Source organism: Pangasianodon hypophthalmus, chromosome 23 (genome assembly GCF_027358585.1).
Source record: "Pangasianodon hypophthalmus isolate fPanHyp1 chromosome 23, fPanHyp1.pri, whole genome shotgun sequence".
In the NCBI taxonomy this organism is placed as follows: domain Eukaryota; kingdom Metazoa; phylum Chordata; class Actinopteri; order Siluriformes; family Pangasiidae; genus Pangasianodon; species Pangasianodon hypophthalmus.
The window spans coordinates 4,364,631-4,385,978 of record NC_069732.1 but is presented as its reverse complement, the minus strand read 5'-3'; the positions used below and the strand labels follow the sequence as shown (position 1 = coordinate 4,385,978).

The window sequence follows — 21,348 nt, the reverse complement described above, 5'->3', positions numbered from 1 at the left end:
GACTTGAATCTCACCCGAGTCACTAATATACTGAATCGTGTCTCTTATTCTTATTCACTGATCTCTGACACAAACAACTCGGATTACTGTGCTTTCTATTCCAATAATTCTCAGTCAATATGAAAGCTTTATTTCCTTGAATGGACCCTAAAAAGTGCACTACCCTTGTGCTGGATGCCATTACCCACCCATCTCTGATTGTTCCATCACAATGGCCATGTATGTTGTTTCTTTTAGATGCAAAGGCAATGAAATAAAAGAAGAAATGGGAAGGTCTGCATCTATAATCTAAGAGGAACATCACAACTAACCTCATCCTTCATTTGCAAAAACACTAAGAGCAGTTTGTTATATAGCTTATACAAGTTACCATGCTGGCACAGGCTAGTTAATACAACAAGATTCAGTTTCAGTATGCAAGTTGATTAATATGCAACCAACACAGAGCTAAAAACTCTGAACTCGACTTGGAGTCTAACACATTAAACTTGGATTCGAATTAGATTCTCCAGCTATTGCTATTAGGTTTGATTCCTGCTCTAGAGCAAGAAATGTTCGCAGTTCTGCACAGAGAACACTTCGAATCAGATGAACTCATCTCTGACACAAACATGCAATGGGACTCAAAACTAGTATGAGTGTTTCTTAATAATATATAATAGCCATTACATGCTTTGCACGTCTCACTACTGACTTGACTCAACCACAACACTACTTCATAAACAGGCCTGATGAGCAATCACAGTCATGGCTTGATTCTCTATCTCTACTCTCATCAGTCTCAGTCTGACCCTGTCTTTTCAGATCCCAGATTGAGTTTTCAATGGAGTTTAGCCAGCTCATAAAAAATGAATGCGGGTTTTAATGAGCAAAGGCAACATGGTTGACCGCTCATTTCCAGGGTCCCAGGTTTGATTCTGAAGTTGGGTTTACTGCCTGTACAGAGTTTCATATGCTCTCCTGTCCATGTAGGTTTCTCCAGTTTCTTCTAACCTACCAAAAACATGATGATAGATGGACTGGCTATGTTAAATTGCTACTAGGTGTGAATGAATGTGCGTGGTGCCCTGAGAAGAAGTTCCATCCAGGGTGTATTCCCACTTCGTGCTGGGACTGGCTCTAAATCCACCATGACCATGACCAGGATAAAATTTATTGAAGATGAATTAATGAAAACCAATGAATGGTTGCTACTATAAGATGGATGTCAGACTAAAAGAAATGACAAAATTCCTCAGAACTGGAGGATAGAAAGTTGAACATAGATTTGTGCTCTTAGAATGCACAAGAGGATATTATTGTTATTAATGGTGCTACGACTGCAGATGAATCACTGAGTGCCTTTAGATAAGCGGCGTTCATTGAGCTCCTTAAGATTAGTGGTGTTCTTTGTGCCCCACTCCACTGCACTGTGAAATGAAATGTTTTCCCAGCTCTATCACACCTGACTCAAAGCATCTGCTAATTATCGAATCCTCCGTGAAGTGACAGAGGTTGCATTTCTGGGAATTAAGAGTCATTAGATTTTTGTATGCAGCACGTGAAGGGCAGTTCTTGCAATAACACTGGAGGCAAAAATGGACTGTTTGCATAAAAAGATGGAAGTAAACATCTAACATTGAATTATATTTTCTTAATCTAGTTCAGAAAATATATTGGACACATTAAAATCTGATACATTTTTGTTGTTTTAATGCACATAAATTGCATCAAGCTATGAATTTGTTACACATTTCAATAGTTTACTACTCAGCTTGCTTTTAATGGCCAGAGCATGAGCTATATGCCCAACATTATCCAAATTGGATTGCATTTCCTGTTTGAGATAAAGAAGCCATTTGTCAAGCTCTTGTAGTTATGAGGAATCAGATGTCTGCAATATTATCAGATGTCTGCATTTGGCAGATGTGTTTAAGTCTGGAAGAAAACAATCCCGGCATAAACATATCAGTCAAAAGTTTTCGAACACCTGTCATGTTACTAAACCAGTTAAGCCCTTTGTACTGTAGCATGCATGTCACAAACGCATGGCGTGTGCAACAAGTACGTCATTTGCTGTTACAGTATTACAGTCACAGTATGTAAAATGAGCCGACTCATTAACCTGAGACCAAAAAATGTTGACATACTACATATGTTCTCAACTTTTGAGTTCTGTGCAAACAAACTTTTATGGAATATTGGTTACAAATGGAGAGCCTTCAAGACAGTTGCCAGTCTTCCCAGGAGTGGGCGTCCCAGCAAATTCAGTCCAAGGTCAAAATGCTCAGAGATAAAGAAAACCCCAAGAGCTACACCATGTGACCTACACACCTCTGTAAGCACATTAAATGTTTATGCTCATGACAGCACCATCAGAAAAAGACTGAACAAGTATAACTTTCATGGAAGTGTGGCTAGGAAAAAAAACCTTCTCTCCAAAAAGAATATGGAGCATGAATTAGGTTTGCAAAACTGCATCAAAACAAACCACAAAAGTTCTGGAACAATATGATTTGGACTGAAATGACCAAGGTGGAGATGTTTGGTCATCATCAAAGCACATGTTTGTATCCCTACAAGCGTGTCCCTACAAACACCTCACACCAACTGTGAAGGACGGTGGTGGAGGGGTGATGATTTGGGCTTGTTTTGCAGCCACAGGACCTGAGAAACTTGCAGCTATTGAGACAACGATGGACTCCACTTTATACCAGAATGTTCTTGAGACAAATATGAGGCCACCTGTCCAGCAGTTTAAGCTGGGCTGAAACTGGGTCACGCAACAGGACAATGATCCCAAGCACGCTGACAAATCGACATCTGAATAGCTGAAGAATAAAAAAAATCAAGGTGTTGGAATGGCCAAGTCAAAGTCCAGACCTCAACCCCACTGAGATGCTGTGGTGGGATCTTAAGAGAGCTGTGCATAAATGAATGCCCTCAAACATCAATGAACTGAAGCAATGTTGTAAAGAAGAGTGGGCCAAAATTTCTCCAAAACGATGTGAGAAACTGATGAACTAATACAGAAAACTTTTACTTCAAGTTATTGATGCTAAAGGTGATTCTACATGTTACTGAATTATAGGGGGTACTTATTTTATATTGAAATCTGTTGTGTTTTATTGTTGTCACATGAGGATATATATTAATATAAAAGTTGGTGATGTAGGGAGGACTAGTGGTTAGGCCTTGGTGCTCTCACCACCATGGCCCGGGTTTGATTCCCAGCCAGGGATCCAACCCCAGTCAGTGAGGTTGCACATGACAGTTGAGGATCAAATATGCGGACCAATGATCTGCTGTAGTGACCCCTAACGGGAGCAGCTGAAAAAAGAAGAAGGACAACAACATAGAAGTTGGTGAGGTCCTGATAAATAAAAACATAGAATTGAAAGAGGGTGTACTTTCTTTTTCCCATGACTGTATATGTAATATATATTTCAGGCTCTATGCTACTGCAGTTGCATAGAGCTCTGGTGTTGGTTAAAATCTTCTTGAAATACTTTCTAAGAAAGCACAGAGTCCCTGGTGTCAGTGGATAATAAAGACTGTCCTGTGCTCATCCCTGGACTCTTATTCACTCTTGTTCTGTTCATACTGAACATCTGTTCAACACAATTAATACAGTTTGTCTTTACTCTTCTACACTAGTATACTGTAATGGTTTATAATCCGTCTATCCGGCCACCCAGAAGACAACGGATTCCCTTTTGAGTCTGGTTCCTCTAAAGGTTTCTTCCTCAACACTGTCTCCTCTGGTTTGTTGATTAGTGATCGAAATCTATATCTGCATTTCTGTAAAGCCACAGTGTCTGTTGTTAAAAGTGCTATACAAATAAAATTGAATTGAAGTGAAGTCTCATTGGATTAACATGCTTTATGTGATCATATACAGTAGTAATGCATGTTTATAATATTCTGATGGTTAGATCAGATATTTGCTGAACTGTTGGTCCCATGTGCTAGCACAGCTTTTAGTGAATCAAGGTCAGGGCCCTTGTGCAACAGATCAAAACAGCGATCCAGGTTGGATGCAACAGCCAAGATTTACTTCAATAAGCTGCAGTGCACCGCACAAGCCCAGTCCTCTGATTAGATGTCGTAAGTGCATAGTGCTACAGGTTTTGTGCTCTCAGACACAATGATTCATAAATGCATCAGTAAATGTGGAAAAAAAATGAGTCCTTGTAAATCCCCCCTCATTAATATATGATTAAATATGATGTGTCGCCCTGCATGCGCATGAATATGATATATGTGTTCAGCATTTAATTTATTTATGTATTTGTGATGTCACACTCCACGGTAGTGATTAATGGCTCATATGAAAGTAGACACACAGGACTTTAAGAATTTGCAGGTTTTCATAAATATTACTTTCTTTCTTCTTCTTTTTTTTTTTTTTTTACCTAGCCTACTACTTTTAAATATTATCATTTTATTGTGGCAGGTGTATACAGTGTTTTACTATGAAAAAAAAAGCTTTAGTTGTTCTGTCTGATTTATCTCTGTACCAGTGTTATTGTGGAGAGGTGTGAATTGTTTTCCCAGCAGGGGGCTCACACCCCTCCCCTCTCCCATCGCCCTGCTCACCAACAGCTAAACACAGAGTCACGATACTCTACACACAGAAACCCAACAGTGTCCTGACTAATCTTATAACAGACTTGCGATTAAATTATTCATTTATTTATACTGGCTGAAAATGTCTAATAAGTCGATTTCCATTCCTCTGGCAAAATGGAACAGCAGTGTACTGTGAGAAAGGGTTAAATAAGAAAGTTAACTTATTTATTTATTTATTTAAATTTTTTTTTTTTACAATATTGCATTGTAAATTTTCAAAGCTCATAATTCCTGGCCTGCTAAAAAAAAATTGTGAGAAAGTTGGAAACTTGAAAATGGAGTAACAAATGTTGAGAACCCGTGTTGTTAGATGTTTGAGAAATGTTTGTCTTTTCAGAAAGATGCAGTGGTGTGATGTATCTCAGATGCAAAAGCACATCTCAGAAGCACATATCGCATCCCTTCATCCTTAACACATTATTAAAAAGCATTTGGATTTGAACTCACACCCTTATGGTCAGGGTGTTAACATTTATGCACTGCCAATTTTTTAAAATGTGTATTATTTATTTTTGTTTGAAGGAGAGCAGTATTGACAAAAATGTACCTGACAAATGCAGCTATATTCATGTCTTTACATTACATCTGAAGCTACCATCAGCACATACATTTTCATTCCTCTCGCAAAAAAAAGTGCCATAAACACCACAGCGGTGTCTCACAGCACCGTAACACCAGATAGTCATTTGCATTACAACAATATTTAGACTGAATATTTTAATGACAAAACAAAATAAATCCTCGAAACAAAGGCACAGATCTGTTTTATATCTCAGAAGTACATATTGTTAGCATTCATTCTAACAATATTGCATAAAAAGTATACCAAAGTAGCTTTCAAATAATTAAAGCTCAGCATTAAATATTACAATAAAATTATTTAAAATTCATTTTAAATTGTGTACATCATATTAAAAAAATACACCCACTTTTAAATACATAAAAAGGGGTTTTCAGCATGGCCTGCATCTACCCTTTGAAATTAAGCCTGAAACACAATAATATGTTCCCTTAAACATTTTAACTCTTTAATCTGTTGCTTTTACGATAAAACAACACTGATTCAGCTTAGAAGTGGTTAAGTCACTGCTACTGAGGTTCATTAGTGACGTGCTCTCTGAGAATAGAAAGGTGTTTTTCTTTAATGTATCTCATTAAAGATCATATGAGGTCAACCCTTATTTGATATATTTTAATTATAGACTGTCCGAGTCCTTCCTGCAACACACACAATCAGTGTACTGATCAATTTTAGACACGTATCTGCGATCAAGTAACTTTTCATAGCTACGCTCTGTAAATAAGTATTTCATCTTTATACCATAGTGCATTCGCATCGAATTCTCGATTCTGATTGGTCAGAAGGTGTTGATTACATTACATTTCTTTGGTAACACCGTACACAGGGACTTGTACGGCAGACGCTCCGTGTAACTTAAATTTAAATAAACAGATTTTTAAAAAATGCCATTTAATGAAGGGAAAACGTATCATTGTTGATATGGAGAATTTTTCTGTGAGGAGACGTTTATTTAACGTTTTTGGAAGGAGTCTCCAGTGTTAGTGCTTTGTAATCCTCAGAGGTAAAACTGTAACTAAGTTTTTTGCTATAGGAAAGTCTTCAGGACAGATTACTATTATTTTTTTGTCTTATAACTTTTTTCTCTCTTATTAAGAGAGAAAAAAAGGTGAGACTGGCAAGGGATGACTGTTTATAGCTGCTTACTAACTTGTTTTGTGGATGTTCCTCAACATTAAATGGATTAAAAATGATGACGTGTTATTCTTTAATAAATAAAATATTGTAGTCATTGACAAAGTGCTGTTTTATTAGAGGAATAAAACACTTTACCTTACTGTTATAGGAAAATAATCAACTGTGAGTGGTAACAGTAACTCCTCTTCATTACACCACTGCTTTGTTGATTATTTTGTGTTTTATTCCTTACATACTGAACAACATCACATAAAGTATGCTTCTACAGCCTACTGCACTTCATTAATGAAGCCAGAACCAGAGCAGGACGTTGACTTGAGTAGCAGATTATTGTTTTTGGACTTGCACTAGAAATTGAGCCTGAGATTAATTAGACTTGAGATCTGCTAACCTGAAACTCAATTTGGATTTGTATGTTCAAGGTCTTTGGTGTCACAAAATAACAGCAACAACAACAACAACAACAACAACACACAACAGCAGAATCAGAAAGCAGCTAATTCAACAGATGAGCTTATGCTGAATGTGAGCATCATCACAGAAATATCAGCGAGGACGCAGACAAGGTCACGTCGGCATTTGTAAAGCATTGCCGGAGGTGTGTGTGATTCAGATCCTCGACTCTCCTGTGCTCTGAATGCTTTTGGACACCTGTGGAGCCGGAACATCAGACAGTTTATTTGCCATTTGGACGAGAACAGACATTTTTTCATTCATGTCATCTTATTCAAAGCACTCGGCTGATCATTATCTCAACCTGGGCCTTCTAATAGAGCATTGTCTGTGCTGAGGAATCACCCTCTTCCTGCGTATCCTGTTGGAACACGCTGCACGGAGCCGAGAATGCATTTAAGCATCTGTATTGATCGATAACGCTGCCAAACTTGGCATTGCACTCAATCATTTCACTCGATAGCTAGCTAGAAAATGAAATAGACATTTAATTCAAGCTTTGAGAGATCTTTAAATACAGGCTATTTCAGAAGAGTTAGTGTCCTATCCTGTATCCTGATATACCTATCAGTTTTGGCTGTGAGGGAAATATTTTATGTTTGATAACTAAATGGAAATGAAATGGCCTGCTTTGTCCTATTAGATAAAAAGACACAAAAAGAAGCAAAAGTTAATATCTAATTTATTCATTTATTAAAAGACCAACCCAACTTGGACTGAAGCAGTATTTTTTCATCCTGCATGTAACGTGCTCTTTATTTTTACCTCCCCATGAGTCTGTATTACAAATTTAATATAAGAGTTATAAGGCTGACTTTAAGACGGAGTGTACCTGGGATTTGCTGGACTGGTTTGTGCTGAACTCGGAGTATGACCTCTTCTGTCGTGTAGTCACACATGTCAGGAATCGGACATACTCATCTCTCACCTAATGACAGAAGAGGAGAAGAATTTTAGAGGCATGGTGGAATTGTGAGGCTGCTGGTTGTAACATATACAAGTTATACATCTAAAATGTATAAACTCTAGAGAAGGTTATGTGTGAAAATCCCAAGAGATCAGCAACACAATCCCCCTTCATTACATTTAATCGAGATCTCATTTTAAAGCACTTTCTTTGTATAGCCGTACATCAATATCTCTATTTGTTATGTAAACTCAAGATTAATGGACAGACCTGTTTGGAGAGCAGACAGTGCATGATGAACACCAGCACCCCCTGCAAGCTGTTGAAGATTGTGAAGAGGTAGGACATGACCAACGTTCCTTCATCAAACTGAAAACAGCCGAAGATCCACATGGTGCCGAGCACACACAGTTGAGCAATGGCAGTGATTGTGAATGTCCTGTAGGGGGAGACAGAGATCAAGAGTTATACACAGCTAACTCACAGATCCTGGTAAAAGGGGTCAGTTTAAAAGACTATAGACTATAGACTATAACTATATGGAAGGAAATGCAGAAATTCAAATGGATTCACTTGCATATTTATATCTTAGGAACCTTAACGTTACTATTTTCTTTTTAAATTATTTAATCTAGGTTAATGGGGAAAACCCTTACTTGATTTTTCTCAGGCTGCTTAAGTCAGGGTTGAGAGAGTTGAATTTCTGTGCCAGCTTCGATACCGTTATCAGAAAGAAGACTGCATTTACCTGGCATAGACCGACAAAATAATAATGAGATATTATTGAGATAACAAAAACTAATAAGATATTTTTCTCTTTTTAAAAAAAATTAAAGCTACAGTTCAGACCAGAGTCAACTCCCATGTTTTCATTACTTACAACAATTATGACACAAACAGGGCCGAAGAAGCTCCAGACGAAACCGTTTTCCAGATTGAGCCAGCAGCTATGCAACAATGCAACAAAAAATGCAACCGTTTATCAGTGACATTAACTACTATTAAAGAAATACTCTAGTGTTTTCTCAACCTAATGTCTGTTTACTGTATCTGTATGTATGTATGTGTGATTACCACAGACAAGAACTTCGACATGTTTCCCTCTAAAAATAGCAAACAAAATTTATACATTTATATTGGTAATCTAAGGGCAGTTGCTAGGGCAGTCAATTACCATTAATATGCATCTTTGTATATCACTTTGTTTTGTAAATTAAGCAGTGAATCTGCATAAAGAATTGGTTCAGAAGTGACTTTTTCACAGGGAAAATGTTGTGGTTACGCATTGCCATGGTGGCCACTGTAGGTCACGGTAAACATGAAAGTGGCACGGTTTACATCAATTCATTTATAAATACCACAAAACCACACTGGAAAGCTGAATGAAACTCATAAGTAAGAACAGCAGTGGTAAGAGGTTTTATGAGGTCTAGCTCATCCTAACGCCTTTATTGATTGTACTGGTTGTAGTATGGAATTTACAGCATGTATTAATATATTTATAAATGGTTCTTGTCAATATTCAACAACTGTACTCCTGAGTAGCGTGCCAGAAAAGTGTTTGCCCAATTGAATTTTTTAAAAATGTAAAAAATTTAAAACATTTGATCAAAATTGGCCATGCTGTCTGAGTGGGAGGGGCATATTCTCTCTTCTCTGTCAATCAGAGTGGCACCATCCAATCATGGGCATCTGTGAGCTCAAGTCTACGAAAGAGTACAGATAACGTTTTTCTCTGAGAATGTTATGCTGCACGATGGATTTACTGTACATGTCCTGAAAGAAGCACATGTTAGCCTTAGTAGTCAGTATGATAGAGGAGAGACGGCTGGTGGGTGGGAATTAGCAAATGACCAAAGAATCATGGAGAAATAATGGGGAAAAAAAAATCACCAACTGCCCTAAGACTTCCATTATAAGTGAAATTGGAGTAAAGATTTTTCTCAGTACTGACGAACTTTAAAGATTCTTGTCTGTGGTACTTACACATACACATATACACTACAGACGTGGTAGATAGAGATTCTTTTAAGGACACGGTCAGTAACGGCAGAAGAGCCTGGATGAAACTCACTAGCGTGACGTGCCGTATCCTCTGTAATTGACACTGGCTGATATGATAACAATGAGGGCGGGGACTCCGTAACCGGCAGCCATCAGGTAGCCTCGACTCAGAGTGGTGTTGAACACCAGCACCACCATGCGGAAAAGCTGCACGCCCTCCAGACACATCCAGCAGAACACAGCGAGGAAGAAGAAGTGCAGCAGACCCGCCACCACCGCACATCCCACCTGGAGTACGAGCGGATAAAGGAGAGGAGGGAAACACTCAGAATAATATTTTACTCACAGGGGAGGTTAGTTTGTTTTGAGGAATCTAATTGTGGAAGAACATTTTGTAATATGGTTTTTGCTGCACTGCATGGATTAATCTTACCAATCAATACATATCTAGAGATTCTGGGCTGTGTCCCAAACAGCACAATGTGCACTAAGTTTTATGCCTAAAAGAAGAATTACCTGCTTATGTTTCCTCAATGTTACAGAAGCCACGAAACCTCCAGTTCCTCCACTGTATTCTGCTTCTGTACATTGTCTTTCTATCGCTAATTTTAAAAGAGCTAGCCCACCAACTCTAGCTAGCTAAAATACAGTGTAGAGAACAAAACTATCACCTCCGGTCGTCTCCGTTGTGTGTATTTTAATCATCCAATCTGTGTTCTCCATGTATTTTTATCATCTAACCTGTGCATTTTATTCTACAGCCTGTCACCTGGTAGTCTGACTACTTTCACACCTACAGTTTAAAAAAGATGTAGAAAGATTTTCTATATATATATTTCGTATTCTTCTTATATCCTATATCTCTATAACCAAAGGATTGCTACATGCATCATGGATTTGCAATGGACTAGAATTACTAGTAGTATTTTGACAGATAGTTCTTCATTATCCACAAAAAAGTAAATAGGTTATGTTGAGATATTAATAAAAATGTATATATAAATTATATCAGTTCACCATATGTTATACATCATCATATATTACATCATATGTGATATAAATATTCTCTAATACCTTGTATATCCATGCTTTGTCTTTGAGTGGATGTTATCTTTCACCCACTTTGTTTTTTGTTTTCTTATAGCAGGATAAACCCATATTTAATTTTGAACCAGAATTCATTCTGTCAAGATAAATTGTGAAATAGTGGTACATTTTCCTTTTTCCCCCACTTCTGCACTTAATTTATAATGTTATTTGATTAAAACTAGAGCTTTAATTCCATCAGTGTTGTGATGAGTTGGTCTATTTCACTTCTGCTATTACCCCTACTGGTTTTTGGAGACCATTTGCAAAAAATTTCCTACAGTCTTTATGGAAAATTAGAAAGATTAAGCTTTGACATCATTTTCTTTACTAAGTTCCTTTTTAGAGTTTCTTTTAAACCACATGACCACTTTTCTAATATTAAAGAAATTCTGAATATTACTTTAAACTTTCTTTTAAACTGCATCTTGTATTTATTTTAATTGAAATGCACGAAATTTTTATCAGAAAGTTCTTGGTATACCGGCTCAGTCTGTGGTACCTTGTTCTCCGTTTGGCTGATGCCGATGAGGAAGATGAGGTCGGCAATGAAGAGGCTGATGCAGAGGTGCAGGTGGATGGTGGTGCGGGTGCTTTGGATGGAGCGGACAAGCCAGAAGGTCAGTATGCAGATTAAGAGGCAGATTAGAGACAGGGAGAGTCCAATCCAGGTGATCAGCTGAAGTTCAAACACATTCTATGGCAAGGACATAGACAGAAAATGAAAAAAAAAACAACATTGATGCAGGTTAATATCATTAAGATTAATATCATTATCATTAAGATGACCAAACATTTTAACCCTTTTCCCAAAGTTAAAATACTTTAAACCAAAATATGGCAGTTTCATTATTGCCTCATGTACAGAGCCACCCACCTCCAGCTCATAGAGCGCCATTAGCACAGCGAAGCTACTGAGGTGTGAGCATGAGCAGACAGTGTGATTGGTGCTGGACTGGACCACACTGCAGCCTCGAGTAGACCACGCACCACCTTCCAGTGCCGAGTCCCAGAACACACAGGTTATGTTCCTCTCTGCTTCCTGCCAGACACAAAGCAAGTCAGGGAGTTAGATTTTAAAGGGATTGGTCATTTCATAAAGAAGGCCTGATTTACTAAAAGTTTGTGTGTATAATCACACTCGGACATGCTAATTCCTAAAAAAAAAGGTGCGAGTTGCTTTAATCAATATGTAATTATGGTTGATGAATATGAATATTTCTGTCTAAACGTACGAAATACTGTGTCAAGGCAAATTGATTTATTTTGCTCATGCAGTGTGATTTACCAAGCCTACTAAGCCTGGAGACTGGATATGGTAATTAGTATGACTGAAGAGCATGTATTAAATTTGTAGAAGAAATTTGTATCCAGTTGAGGACAAAATAAAGGCTTAATAATTAGAAAGTTTTTCGAAATGATGACTTAGTACATTAATCAGCAAGTTTCCTAAAACGATTTTCCCAAAACGACTGTCATAATTTCCTCCTCTTGGAGCACAGCACATTTCCAAGCATGGCAAGCACTGGTCTCATGTTGTTTTGTTTTGAGCTTTTTGTTTACTTTGCTATGTGCTGTTGTTTCTGTTCTATTCCTGTCTCCCTGCTGTTTTGCCAATAGTTCATTAACCTAATGTGTTCACCTGTTCTGTGTTAAGCTAACTTGTCTATTTAAGCCCTCTTGTTTCTGTCCGTTGCTTTATTGTACGTTCTTGTATCATTAAGTTCTGAGCCCTATTTTCATTTTTTTTTTAATTCATGCCTGTTTTTTTTACTTTGTTCATGGATTTGCCCTTTTTTTGTTGCCTACCTCTTCTTTGACCTACATTACAGACATAGGCTATGATTTTTGAATTCCCCATAGTAAATATCATGCTAAGTTTTGGCTTTTATCTGTTGCCTCATTTAACCGCACAACACAGCACCCTATTAGTACCTCAGTAACTTTAGTTTTGATATTCACCACATGTTGGCCTCTGATGCTGACAGCATTTAAACATATTTACCTTTACTTCATTAACATATTTCATGCACATGTAAGCCCCACAGTTAGGGAACAGCCTTCTAATTAGTGTTCGGGGCTCAGACACAGTCTCAGTGTTTAAGTCTAGGCTGAAAAATATTTGTTTAGTCAAACATTTTGTGAATAGAATAGGTTCATGGGCATAGAGTGTTGTGGTGAACTGGGATGTTTGGATGCTGTCGTCCCCCCTCCACTATCTCGCGTTCACTCAGGTTTGTTGACGGTGGAGTGGCTGGCCGCTTTACGTCCCAGGGCTCCCTAATGTCTGTGTTACCTTCTGGCTCTCCCGTTTAGTTATGCTGTCATAGCTAGTCAAGGAGTCCCTGCTTGCACTCTGGACACAAAGTCCATTACCATTAACCATTACGGGACAATAATCTCTCCCTCTCTCTCTCTCTCTCTCTCTGTTGAGCCACAGATGCTACTCTTGAGATACCAGAGATCCTGACCCTTTCTGCTCTTCTAGTTGGAGTTCTCATCAATTGGAAATCACTCGCTGCTGCTGAGGATGGCCCCACATGGACAGCCTGAGGATGGTACCACTTAAACACCATGATGATGGCTTTGGACCACAATCCGTATGAACAGTTTTGCTATGATGGCTTAGGACTACAATTGCTATGATAACTTTAGGACTGCAATTGCCACGAACAGTTTTGCACTCAAGTCTTCACAAGTGAACAGTCGAGAAGTTCAACAAAACAGACTTCATGTGAAAACTAATGAATTTCCTGGTTACACAGTTGCACTATTTGACCATGTAGTACACAGTTATAGAAGGGATTTATTTATAATCGCACTATTCTGTGTCACCCAGATGAGGATGTGTTCCCTTTTGAGTCTGGTTCCTCTCAAGGTTTCTTCCTCATTTCGTCTCAGGGAGTTTTTCCTCACCACCTTCGCCTCTGGCTTGCTCATTAGGGATAAATTCATACATTTAAAATGAATATCCTGACTGTATTTATTTCTGTAAATCTTCTTTGTGACAATATACATTGTTAAAAGTGCTATACAAATACAACTGAATTGATCTGAACATATCTACGTTTTTATTTTGCTTCCATATCATGTTTTGAACAGTTTTTCATTGCCTCATTGCCTCTTATTTGCGTTATTCTTGAGGTTTAGCACACACAACCTTTTTTAAAGTGTTTCCTAACTCCACATTGCACATGATGCCATTCACAGTTTCCTCTTTGTAAGAAACATATGCAACATATTCATAATATTTATCCCCTTGCACATGCAAGTCAGTATTTGTTATTTGCAATCTTAATAAATCAGAGCCTAAAGGTATAAGGTGAGAAAATGTAATCCTTTAATATGAATGACACAGGATTCTCACTGATCCCAGTAATATGGATCTAGCTGTATCCGTAAAGTAATGTAATGTCTTTTTGGTGCCTGAAGGCTACTCATTTTACAGAAAATTATTAGTACGCATAAGTGACACCATTCCACTCTTACTTCTCTATTGCCTCCGAAGGGTGTTTACATATAAAATATGTGTATTCAGGGATAAATAACAAGAAAATTGTTGTTCAGAATAACAATTTGCATCAGTTATATAATTCAAATGTTTAAGAAATCTAGAAAGTCATCATAAAAACACTAAAATAATCACTGGTATATCATTCCCTTATTAGCATATTGTTGTTAGTGTGGTACCTGAAGGTGAGAGAAGTTAAGTGTGATTGGTTTCTCCAGACGAGTAGTGTTTGGGTTTGTGACTGCTATCGTCACTACTTTTGAGTTGAGCTTGAATTGATCTGCGGAGATTTTTGTACTGCTGATGTAGCTGTTGACGTGTGGAATTTCCAGACTCTCGTACTGGAACAGGGACGCAGAGGCAAATCCTGTTTAACAATGTACACAAGCAGGCAGAGTGAGAGCTGATACTGTCTATACCACTGTGTTCTGTTCACTAATTATCAAACAATGTTCACAGACAAGCACATTTTATAGCATTACAACTATTACAATACTGTACTGTATGTGTCAAAATACTGAATATATCCATTTCTTTTTCCTCTGGTTTTCTTCTCTCATTTTGAAAATTAAACAGTATTTATGCTTAAACAGAGTCCCCAAAGCTTGTCATACACTTGAGGATTCACCTGAAGACAGGTATGTGTGTGCAGGTATGAGTGTAAAATAGGCTTTCTATTTCACCATGTTACTCTTACTCTTATTTGCAAATGACCAAATCAGTAGGTTGAAAGAATCAATCACAAAATTGAAGAGTAGAAGCCAAAACAATAAGATAACATCCATCCATTGCCAACTGTCTTCATGATTATCAAATCATGATCCCCAGAATTGAGTCAGTGACTCCTTTGGCACCTATTTGGTTCAGCAGATCAGTGACTGAGTCGGTGAATCCTTCAGTCGTTCCATTTTTTCTTTTTTAGTTAACGTGTTTTTTCTGTTTGAGTTTCTCAATGATCTGTGAACTGCATAAGTCAAATGTACAATCACGTGTATGCTGAAAACTGATCTGTGCCTCTTGGTCAAGACTCGCCTCTCTGTCAGTGAATCAGTTGAATCAGTGAGTTCAGTGAATACCATTCAAGCTCAATCAGGAGACATACAAGCAACTTATAAAATACTCAAGCTGCTTGTTGTCTGATTTCGACAGCGGGATGATCAGGCTGCACCTTTCAAATCATGCAACTAAACAAACTGGTTAAAGAATCTCAGTGAATCATTTAACTGACTCAAGTTACTATAAAAGTCTAAAAAATGTCATCTCTGTCTTTGGGTCAAAAAGAATCTTTTTAATTTGTTACTGAGCAAAGCATATAAAGTTTAAATATTACATTTTACATATTATTAGTAAAAAAGATGCAAAGCAATGAGTTGATTTAGAGCACAGTTTGAAAGATGGTTTGTACCCTTGTATGAATTTCCCACTGCTGTTTCCCAGTGGCTGTTGACTTGCACATCGTTGCTAGACAAAGAAAATGGACCGTGTGGGGCGGTCGGTCTTCTCTGCACCAACATCTCGACTCCTGCAGAACGAATATTAGTATATGCTATAATAATTGCATGGTATCATTTTCTAGCTGAGTAAACTACGTATATCAAGAAGGATGTTAAATTGTGATATAATGAATGAGATGAGTGTGTATGGGGTCTGATGGCTGCTTTAAGTCGCTTACGTGTGCTAGGAAATGATTTGCTGATACTGCTCTGGTCCAGCAGCTGTCCTACCAGTGGCAGTGTTTTTTCAACCACTTCAAACAGTGCTGTAACGATCTTGGTATCTGTTAAAGGCTTTTTTGAAAGAAAGCCTTCTAATGCCTCGAGGAGAATCTATGACAGCAAGAGAATGCAGGTGAGTTCATACTAGTCGAACTAAACCCATGCTCATTGCTCAAAGACCAAACACGCTGCAGCTTGTTCATGGTGGGATTTGAACTTACAACCTTCTGATGATTAGTAGCCCAAAGCCTTAACCACTGAGCCACCACTATGCTGTATGAGTGGGTTTACACTATTAAGTACACTAACAACCTAATACATCGTCATGTTATTCTCAGATTATACATCACTACATAAATCAGTATCGATTAGACAACTTGTGTTGATCAATTTTCTATACCAGTAGCTCTGAAAGTAGTTCCAGCTAAAGCAAATCGAATGAGTTTGTTTTAATATGTTCTTGTTTCCATAGGAACAACTTACACAGAGACTTGTTTGGCAGACGGTAAACATTAACAGATTTAAAATGTGTCTAAGTGTTAATATGGTGAGGTTTTCTGTGAGCATTTATGGAATGAGTCTCCAGGGTCAGAGCTTTATAACAGAGGTAAAGCTGTCCACCATGGGAAAGTCTTCAGGACAGAGGGCGTATGCACTTTGTGGCCTTATTAATTTCAAAAGAAATAGAGGGAACTCTTGTTTATAGTTGTTAGCAGGAACTTTTTTTGTTGAGTTTCCACAATGTAACTTGTATTAAATGTAACTAAAAATGGCTAAAAAGCGTTACATGCATTTCTATACTTCAATAAATAATTGCTAGCAATTTGCAAATCTCTATAATTTCTATGTGCGTCAAGAATCATCATATCAACCTGTCACTGATCATTTGCCTACAATAGCATGCCCCCAAGTGTTTTATTCCTTAGTACCTCTAAAAAAAAAACAAGTGATGCTACCAGTTCACAGCTTGTATCAGTGCTACTAAAATAAATAATTACTGTAGACCTAGCGTGTCTGTTACTGGATTAATTGCATATAAACGTGTTGATTGAATTCGATTTGCTTTAGTTACATCTGAAAGTCAATAGCTTATTGTGCACGGTTACCTGTAACATTTCCCCTCCAGTCACTCCCTTTTGCATACATGTGCTTTTCAACTCTATCAGAATCTGCTTCAGTGCCACAGGGATCTGTCGTGACAACAGACAGAGGAGGTAAATGAGAAGTGTGAGGTTTATGTATGCTGGTCTTATTCTTGTATTTTTTTTCAAAGTTCCAACCAAAAGGACAACATGTTTTCTGAAATAAATGAACCTGAAGTGAATGACTGACTAAATGAGCTTCTTTGCTTTGTTATAAAGCAGAAATCTTTATCGGGTGGTTTGGAGAAATGCCCAAGCTCACTGGCAGCTCTAGAAATGGTGAGATGTACCAGGATATTATACAGTGTTTATAGTGACAGGTTGTTTTTTTTTATAGATACCTGCTCAGATAGGCTTCCACTGTCAAGTCTGTTACATTCCAGTGCTACAGAGAAAACAGATAAATGTTATAGAGGTAACATGAATGATGATTTACATACTCTAGGTAATATGTAATATGTAAAAATCCTTGATTATTTTCCTATACCAGCGTGGTCCCGGGTGTTTTATTCCTCACTTAATCAATGGACTGCAGAACAATGAACACAATAATGCAAGTAAATGAAATCTTGCTTCAGATTCACATCTCACCATTGCATTTAACTTTTTGGTTTGCTTGAAACTTCTCCTCTCTATTGCTGGCCACAAAACCTGATTGGCACATGCAGAAATAGGAGCCACTTGTATTATAGCAGTAAGCATTAGGACCACAGGTGATGCTGTTGTCCAAACATTCGTTGATGTCTGCAAAGAAAAAAACAAGAGCAAAGGTCCACTATTAAATTTCTACCATAAACACTAAAGGAAAACATGCAGGGTTGTGTGAGAAGATTTAAAATAAATGAAAACAAATTGTAGTACTTTTACTTTTAAAAAACATTTTTAAAATGCTCTCATTTTTAAAATGTCCTGAGTTCCTGGGATATAAATAAGAGGTTGCACACGTTAAATGCTGGACATTTTACAAACCCGAGTTCAATTCCCAAGTTTGAATGGGATTTTATTTGATAGCTTCGGTTTTGAAAAGCTTGCCCAAAATAATAAGATAAATTATTACAGCTATGTTTGCGCTCTTGGAAAGAGGGGTGTGGCATCTTCAGGATTCAAACTGGCAGTCTCTGGATGATGGGTTGAATATTTTTCTGTTACGCTACTTATGAGCACTAGATGATGACTTTATTGTTACTTTATATTATTATTATTAAGTGAAGCTCTCAAATAAAATCGGAACCTAAAAAAAATGACACTTCCCCCGGAAAACATCCCACAGAGCGCGCCAAGTGGTCAATAGCACACAATAGCCACCATCTATATAAAGAAGACAGATTTATGCTTTGTGAAGTTGCTCCCATGGCAACAACTCCATTTTCTCTTGGTTTCTTTTATTTCTGGTTTTGTTGTAGTCACCACCACAGTCTTGTCATTTGCTTCCTTGATTGTGTTCACCTGTTCCTTGTTTCCCACTGATTTACTAAGTGACAAATAATGTATGCTAATTTGTGTGTGCAATTAGATAAATTGCGTGTAAAATAGTTCTGTGTTGTGGGTTTCCATACACACAAAATTGCATATCCAGTATAAAACCAATTAAAAGCATCGACACATGTTGAAACATGTGGAGGCGTGAATGTGCGGTGAGTATCTACTATGAATCCTACTTTGACGAACTAATATTTTCCTCATTTTAAGAAACAATTTGCTCATTTAGAGACAATGCGACATAAACTTCTCATTACTAAAACCTAGTGAATGGTATAATTTAGTCTTTAGCTAGTGATTTCCACAAATTTAATACTTGCCATTGGGTTCATATTAATTTATGCATACAATCATCATTCCTGAAGTGACTTTCAGGCTGCAGTGAATCACGTTGCGGGCTGTAAATGAATCTGTTTATATATACAAGGTAGAAATGCTCCAAATTGCACACTCAAGGCAAACAAGGACAACAGACAAAACATATTGTTTTCCTCATGTAAAAGATGCAATCCTTCATAGGTCAGCAAATCAGCGTCACTGTTTTTTTTTTTTTTGGGGGGGGGGGGGGGGGGGGTGAAGGGGTTACAGGTATTATCAAGTTTGTATAAGTTTTAAAGAAACATTAGAGTTAAATAAAACTCTATAGAATCCCTATACATTTAAACCAATCATACTACAGAGTCAAGCAGAACAATGAACACCTCACCATTGCATGTAACCTTTTGACTTGCATTAAACTTCTTCTCTCTATTGCTGGCCACAAAACCCAGATTACACGTGCAATCATATGAGCCAGGGGTGTTTTCGCAGGTAGCATTAGGACCACAGATGATGTTGTTTTCCAAACACTCATTGATGTCTGCAAAGAAAAGAACAAGAGCAGAGGTTCACTATTAAATTTCTACCATAAACACCAAAGGAAAACATGCAGGATTGTGTTTAATTGTGTTATGGCAGACTGTATGCTGTTCACAATTTTAAAAAAATGTTCTTACATTCATTCCTGTCTATTTGTAAGACTCAGAGGCAAATATGAATGAATTTAGGTTGTATTCAGAATTATTAACAAGCCCAGAGAGACTGAGCAGATCTAATAAAATGCAATCTAATAAAAGAAAAGATTTATCTATTCTCTAAGAACCTCTTTCTTTTATATAAACTCTATATTTTAAAAGAATTTCTCAATTGACACACCTTGAGAAGATTTAAGATAAATGAAAACAAATTGTAGTACTTTTACTTTTAAAAAACATTTTTAAAATGCTCTCATTTTTAAAATGTCCTGAGTTCCTGGGATATAAATAAGAGGTTGCACACGTTAAATGCTGGACATTTTACAAACCTGAGTTCAATTCCCAAGTTTGAATGGGATTTTATTTGATAGCTTCGGTTTTGAAAAGCTTGCCCAAAATAATAAGATAAATTATTACAGCTATGTTTGCGCTCTTGGAAAGAGGGGTGTGGCGTCTTCAGGATTCAAACTGGCAGTCTCTGGATGATGGGTTGAATATTTTTCTGTTACGCTACTTATGAGCACTAGATGATGACTTTATTGTTACTTTATATTATTATTATTATGTGAAGCTCAAATAAAATCGGAACCTAAAAAAAATGACACTTCCCCCGGAAAACATCCCACAGAGCGCGCCAAGTGGTCAATAGCACACAATAGCCACCATCTATATAAAGAAGACAGATTTATGCTTTGTGAAGTTGCTACCATGGCAACAACTCCATGTTTTCTTGGTTTTCTTTTATTTCTGGTTTTGTTGTAGTCACCACCACAGTCTTGTCATTTGCTTCCTTGATTGTGTTCACCTGTTCCTTGTTTCCCACTGATTTACTAAGTGACAAATAATGTATGCTAATTTGTGTGTGCAATTAGATAAATTGCGTGTAAAATAGTTCTGTGTTGTGGGTTTCCATACACACAAAATTGCATATCCAGTATAAAACCAATTAAAAGCATCGACACATGTTGAAACATGTGGAGGCGTGAATGTGCGGTGAGTATCTACTATGAATCCTACTTTGACGAACTAATATTTTCCTCATTTTAAGAAACAATTTGCTCATTTAGAGACAATGCAACATAAACATCTCATTACTAAAACCTAGTGAATGGTATAATTTAGTCTTTAGCTAGTGATTTCCACAAATTTAATACTTGCCATTGGGTTCATATTAATTTATGCATACAATCATCATTCCTGAAGTGACTTTCAGGCTGCAGTGAATCACGTTGCGGGCTGTAAATGAATCTGTTTATATATACGAGGTAGAAATGCTCCAAATTGCACACTCAAGGCAAACAAGGACAACAGACAAAACATATTGTTTTCCTCATGTAAAAGATGCAATCCTTCATAGGTCAGCAAATCAGCGTCACTGTTTTTTTTTTTTTTTGGGGGGGGGGGGGGGGGGGGGTGAAGGGGTTACAGGTATTATCAAGTTTGTATAAGTTTTAAAGAAACATTAGAGTTAAATAAAACTCTATAGAATCCCTATACATTTAAACCAATCATACTACAGAGTCAAGCAGAACAATGAACACCTCACCATTGCATGTAACATTTTGACTTGCATTAAACTTCTTCTCTCTATTGCTGGCCACAAAACCCAGATTACACGTGCAATCATATGAGCCAGGGGTGTTTTCGCAGGTAGCATTAGGACCACAGATGATGTTGTTTTCCAAACACTCATTGATGTCTGCAAAGAAA

General features: G+C 37.4%; 1 protein-coding gene across 5 annotated transcripts in view; it reads right to left on the bottom strand.

Annotated features, from left to right (window-relative positions):
• Window positions 1-5,097: 5,097 nt before the first annotated feature.
• Window positions 5,098-21,348, bottom strand: part of LOC113546170 (adhesion G protein-coupled receptor E1) — a 43,767-nt gene continuing 27,516 nt past the window's right edge. For 4 of the 5 annotated variants that reach the window (XM_053228454.1, XM_053228452.1, XM_034298488.2 and 1 more), the window contains 16 exons: window positions 21,185-21,337; window positions 19,332-19,484; window positions 17,738-17,890; window positions 17,488-17,531; window positions 17,111-17,194; window positions 15,962-16,115; window positions 15,695-15,811; window positions 14,469-14,656; window positions 11,656-11,820; window positions 11,281-11,475; window positions 9,763-9,980; window positions 8,569-8,635; window positions 8,345-8,436; window positions 7,959-8,127; window positions 7,614-7,709; window positions 5,098-6,979 (listed from right to left, as the gene is read on the bottom strand). In XM_053228454.1, the coding sequence (XP_053084429.1) occupies window positions 6,938-6,979; window positions 7,614-7,709; window positions 7,959-8,127; window positions 8,345-8,436; window positions 8,569-8,635; window positions 9,763-9,980; window positions 11,281-11,475; window positions 11,656-11,820; window positions 14,469-14,656; window positions 15,695-15,811; window positions 15,962-16,115; window positions 17,111-17,194; window positions 17,488-17,531; window positions 17,738-17,890; window positions 19,332-19,484; window positions 21,185-21,337 (2,090 nt within the window). In that variant the 3' untranslated portion in view covers window positions 5,098-6,937. The remainder of the gene's footprint in view (window positions 6,980-7,613; window positions 7,710-7,958; window positions 8,128-8,344; window positions 8,437-8,568; window positions 8,636-9,762; window positions 9,981-11,280; window positions 11,476-11,655; window positions 11,821-14,468; window positions 14,657-15,694; window positions 15,812-15,961; window positions 16,116-17,110; window positions 17,195-17,487; window positions 17,532-17,737; window positions 17,891-19,331; window positions 19,485-21,184; window positions 21,338-21,348) is intronic. The other variant, XM_053228453.1, reaches the window with a different exon arrangement.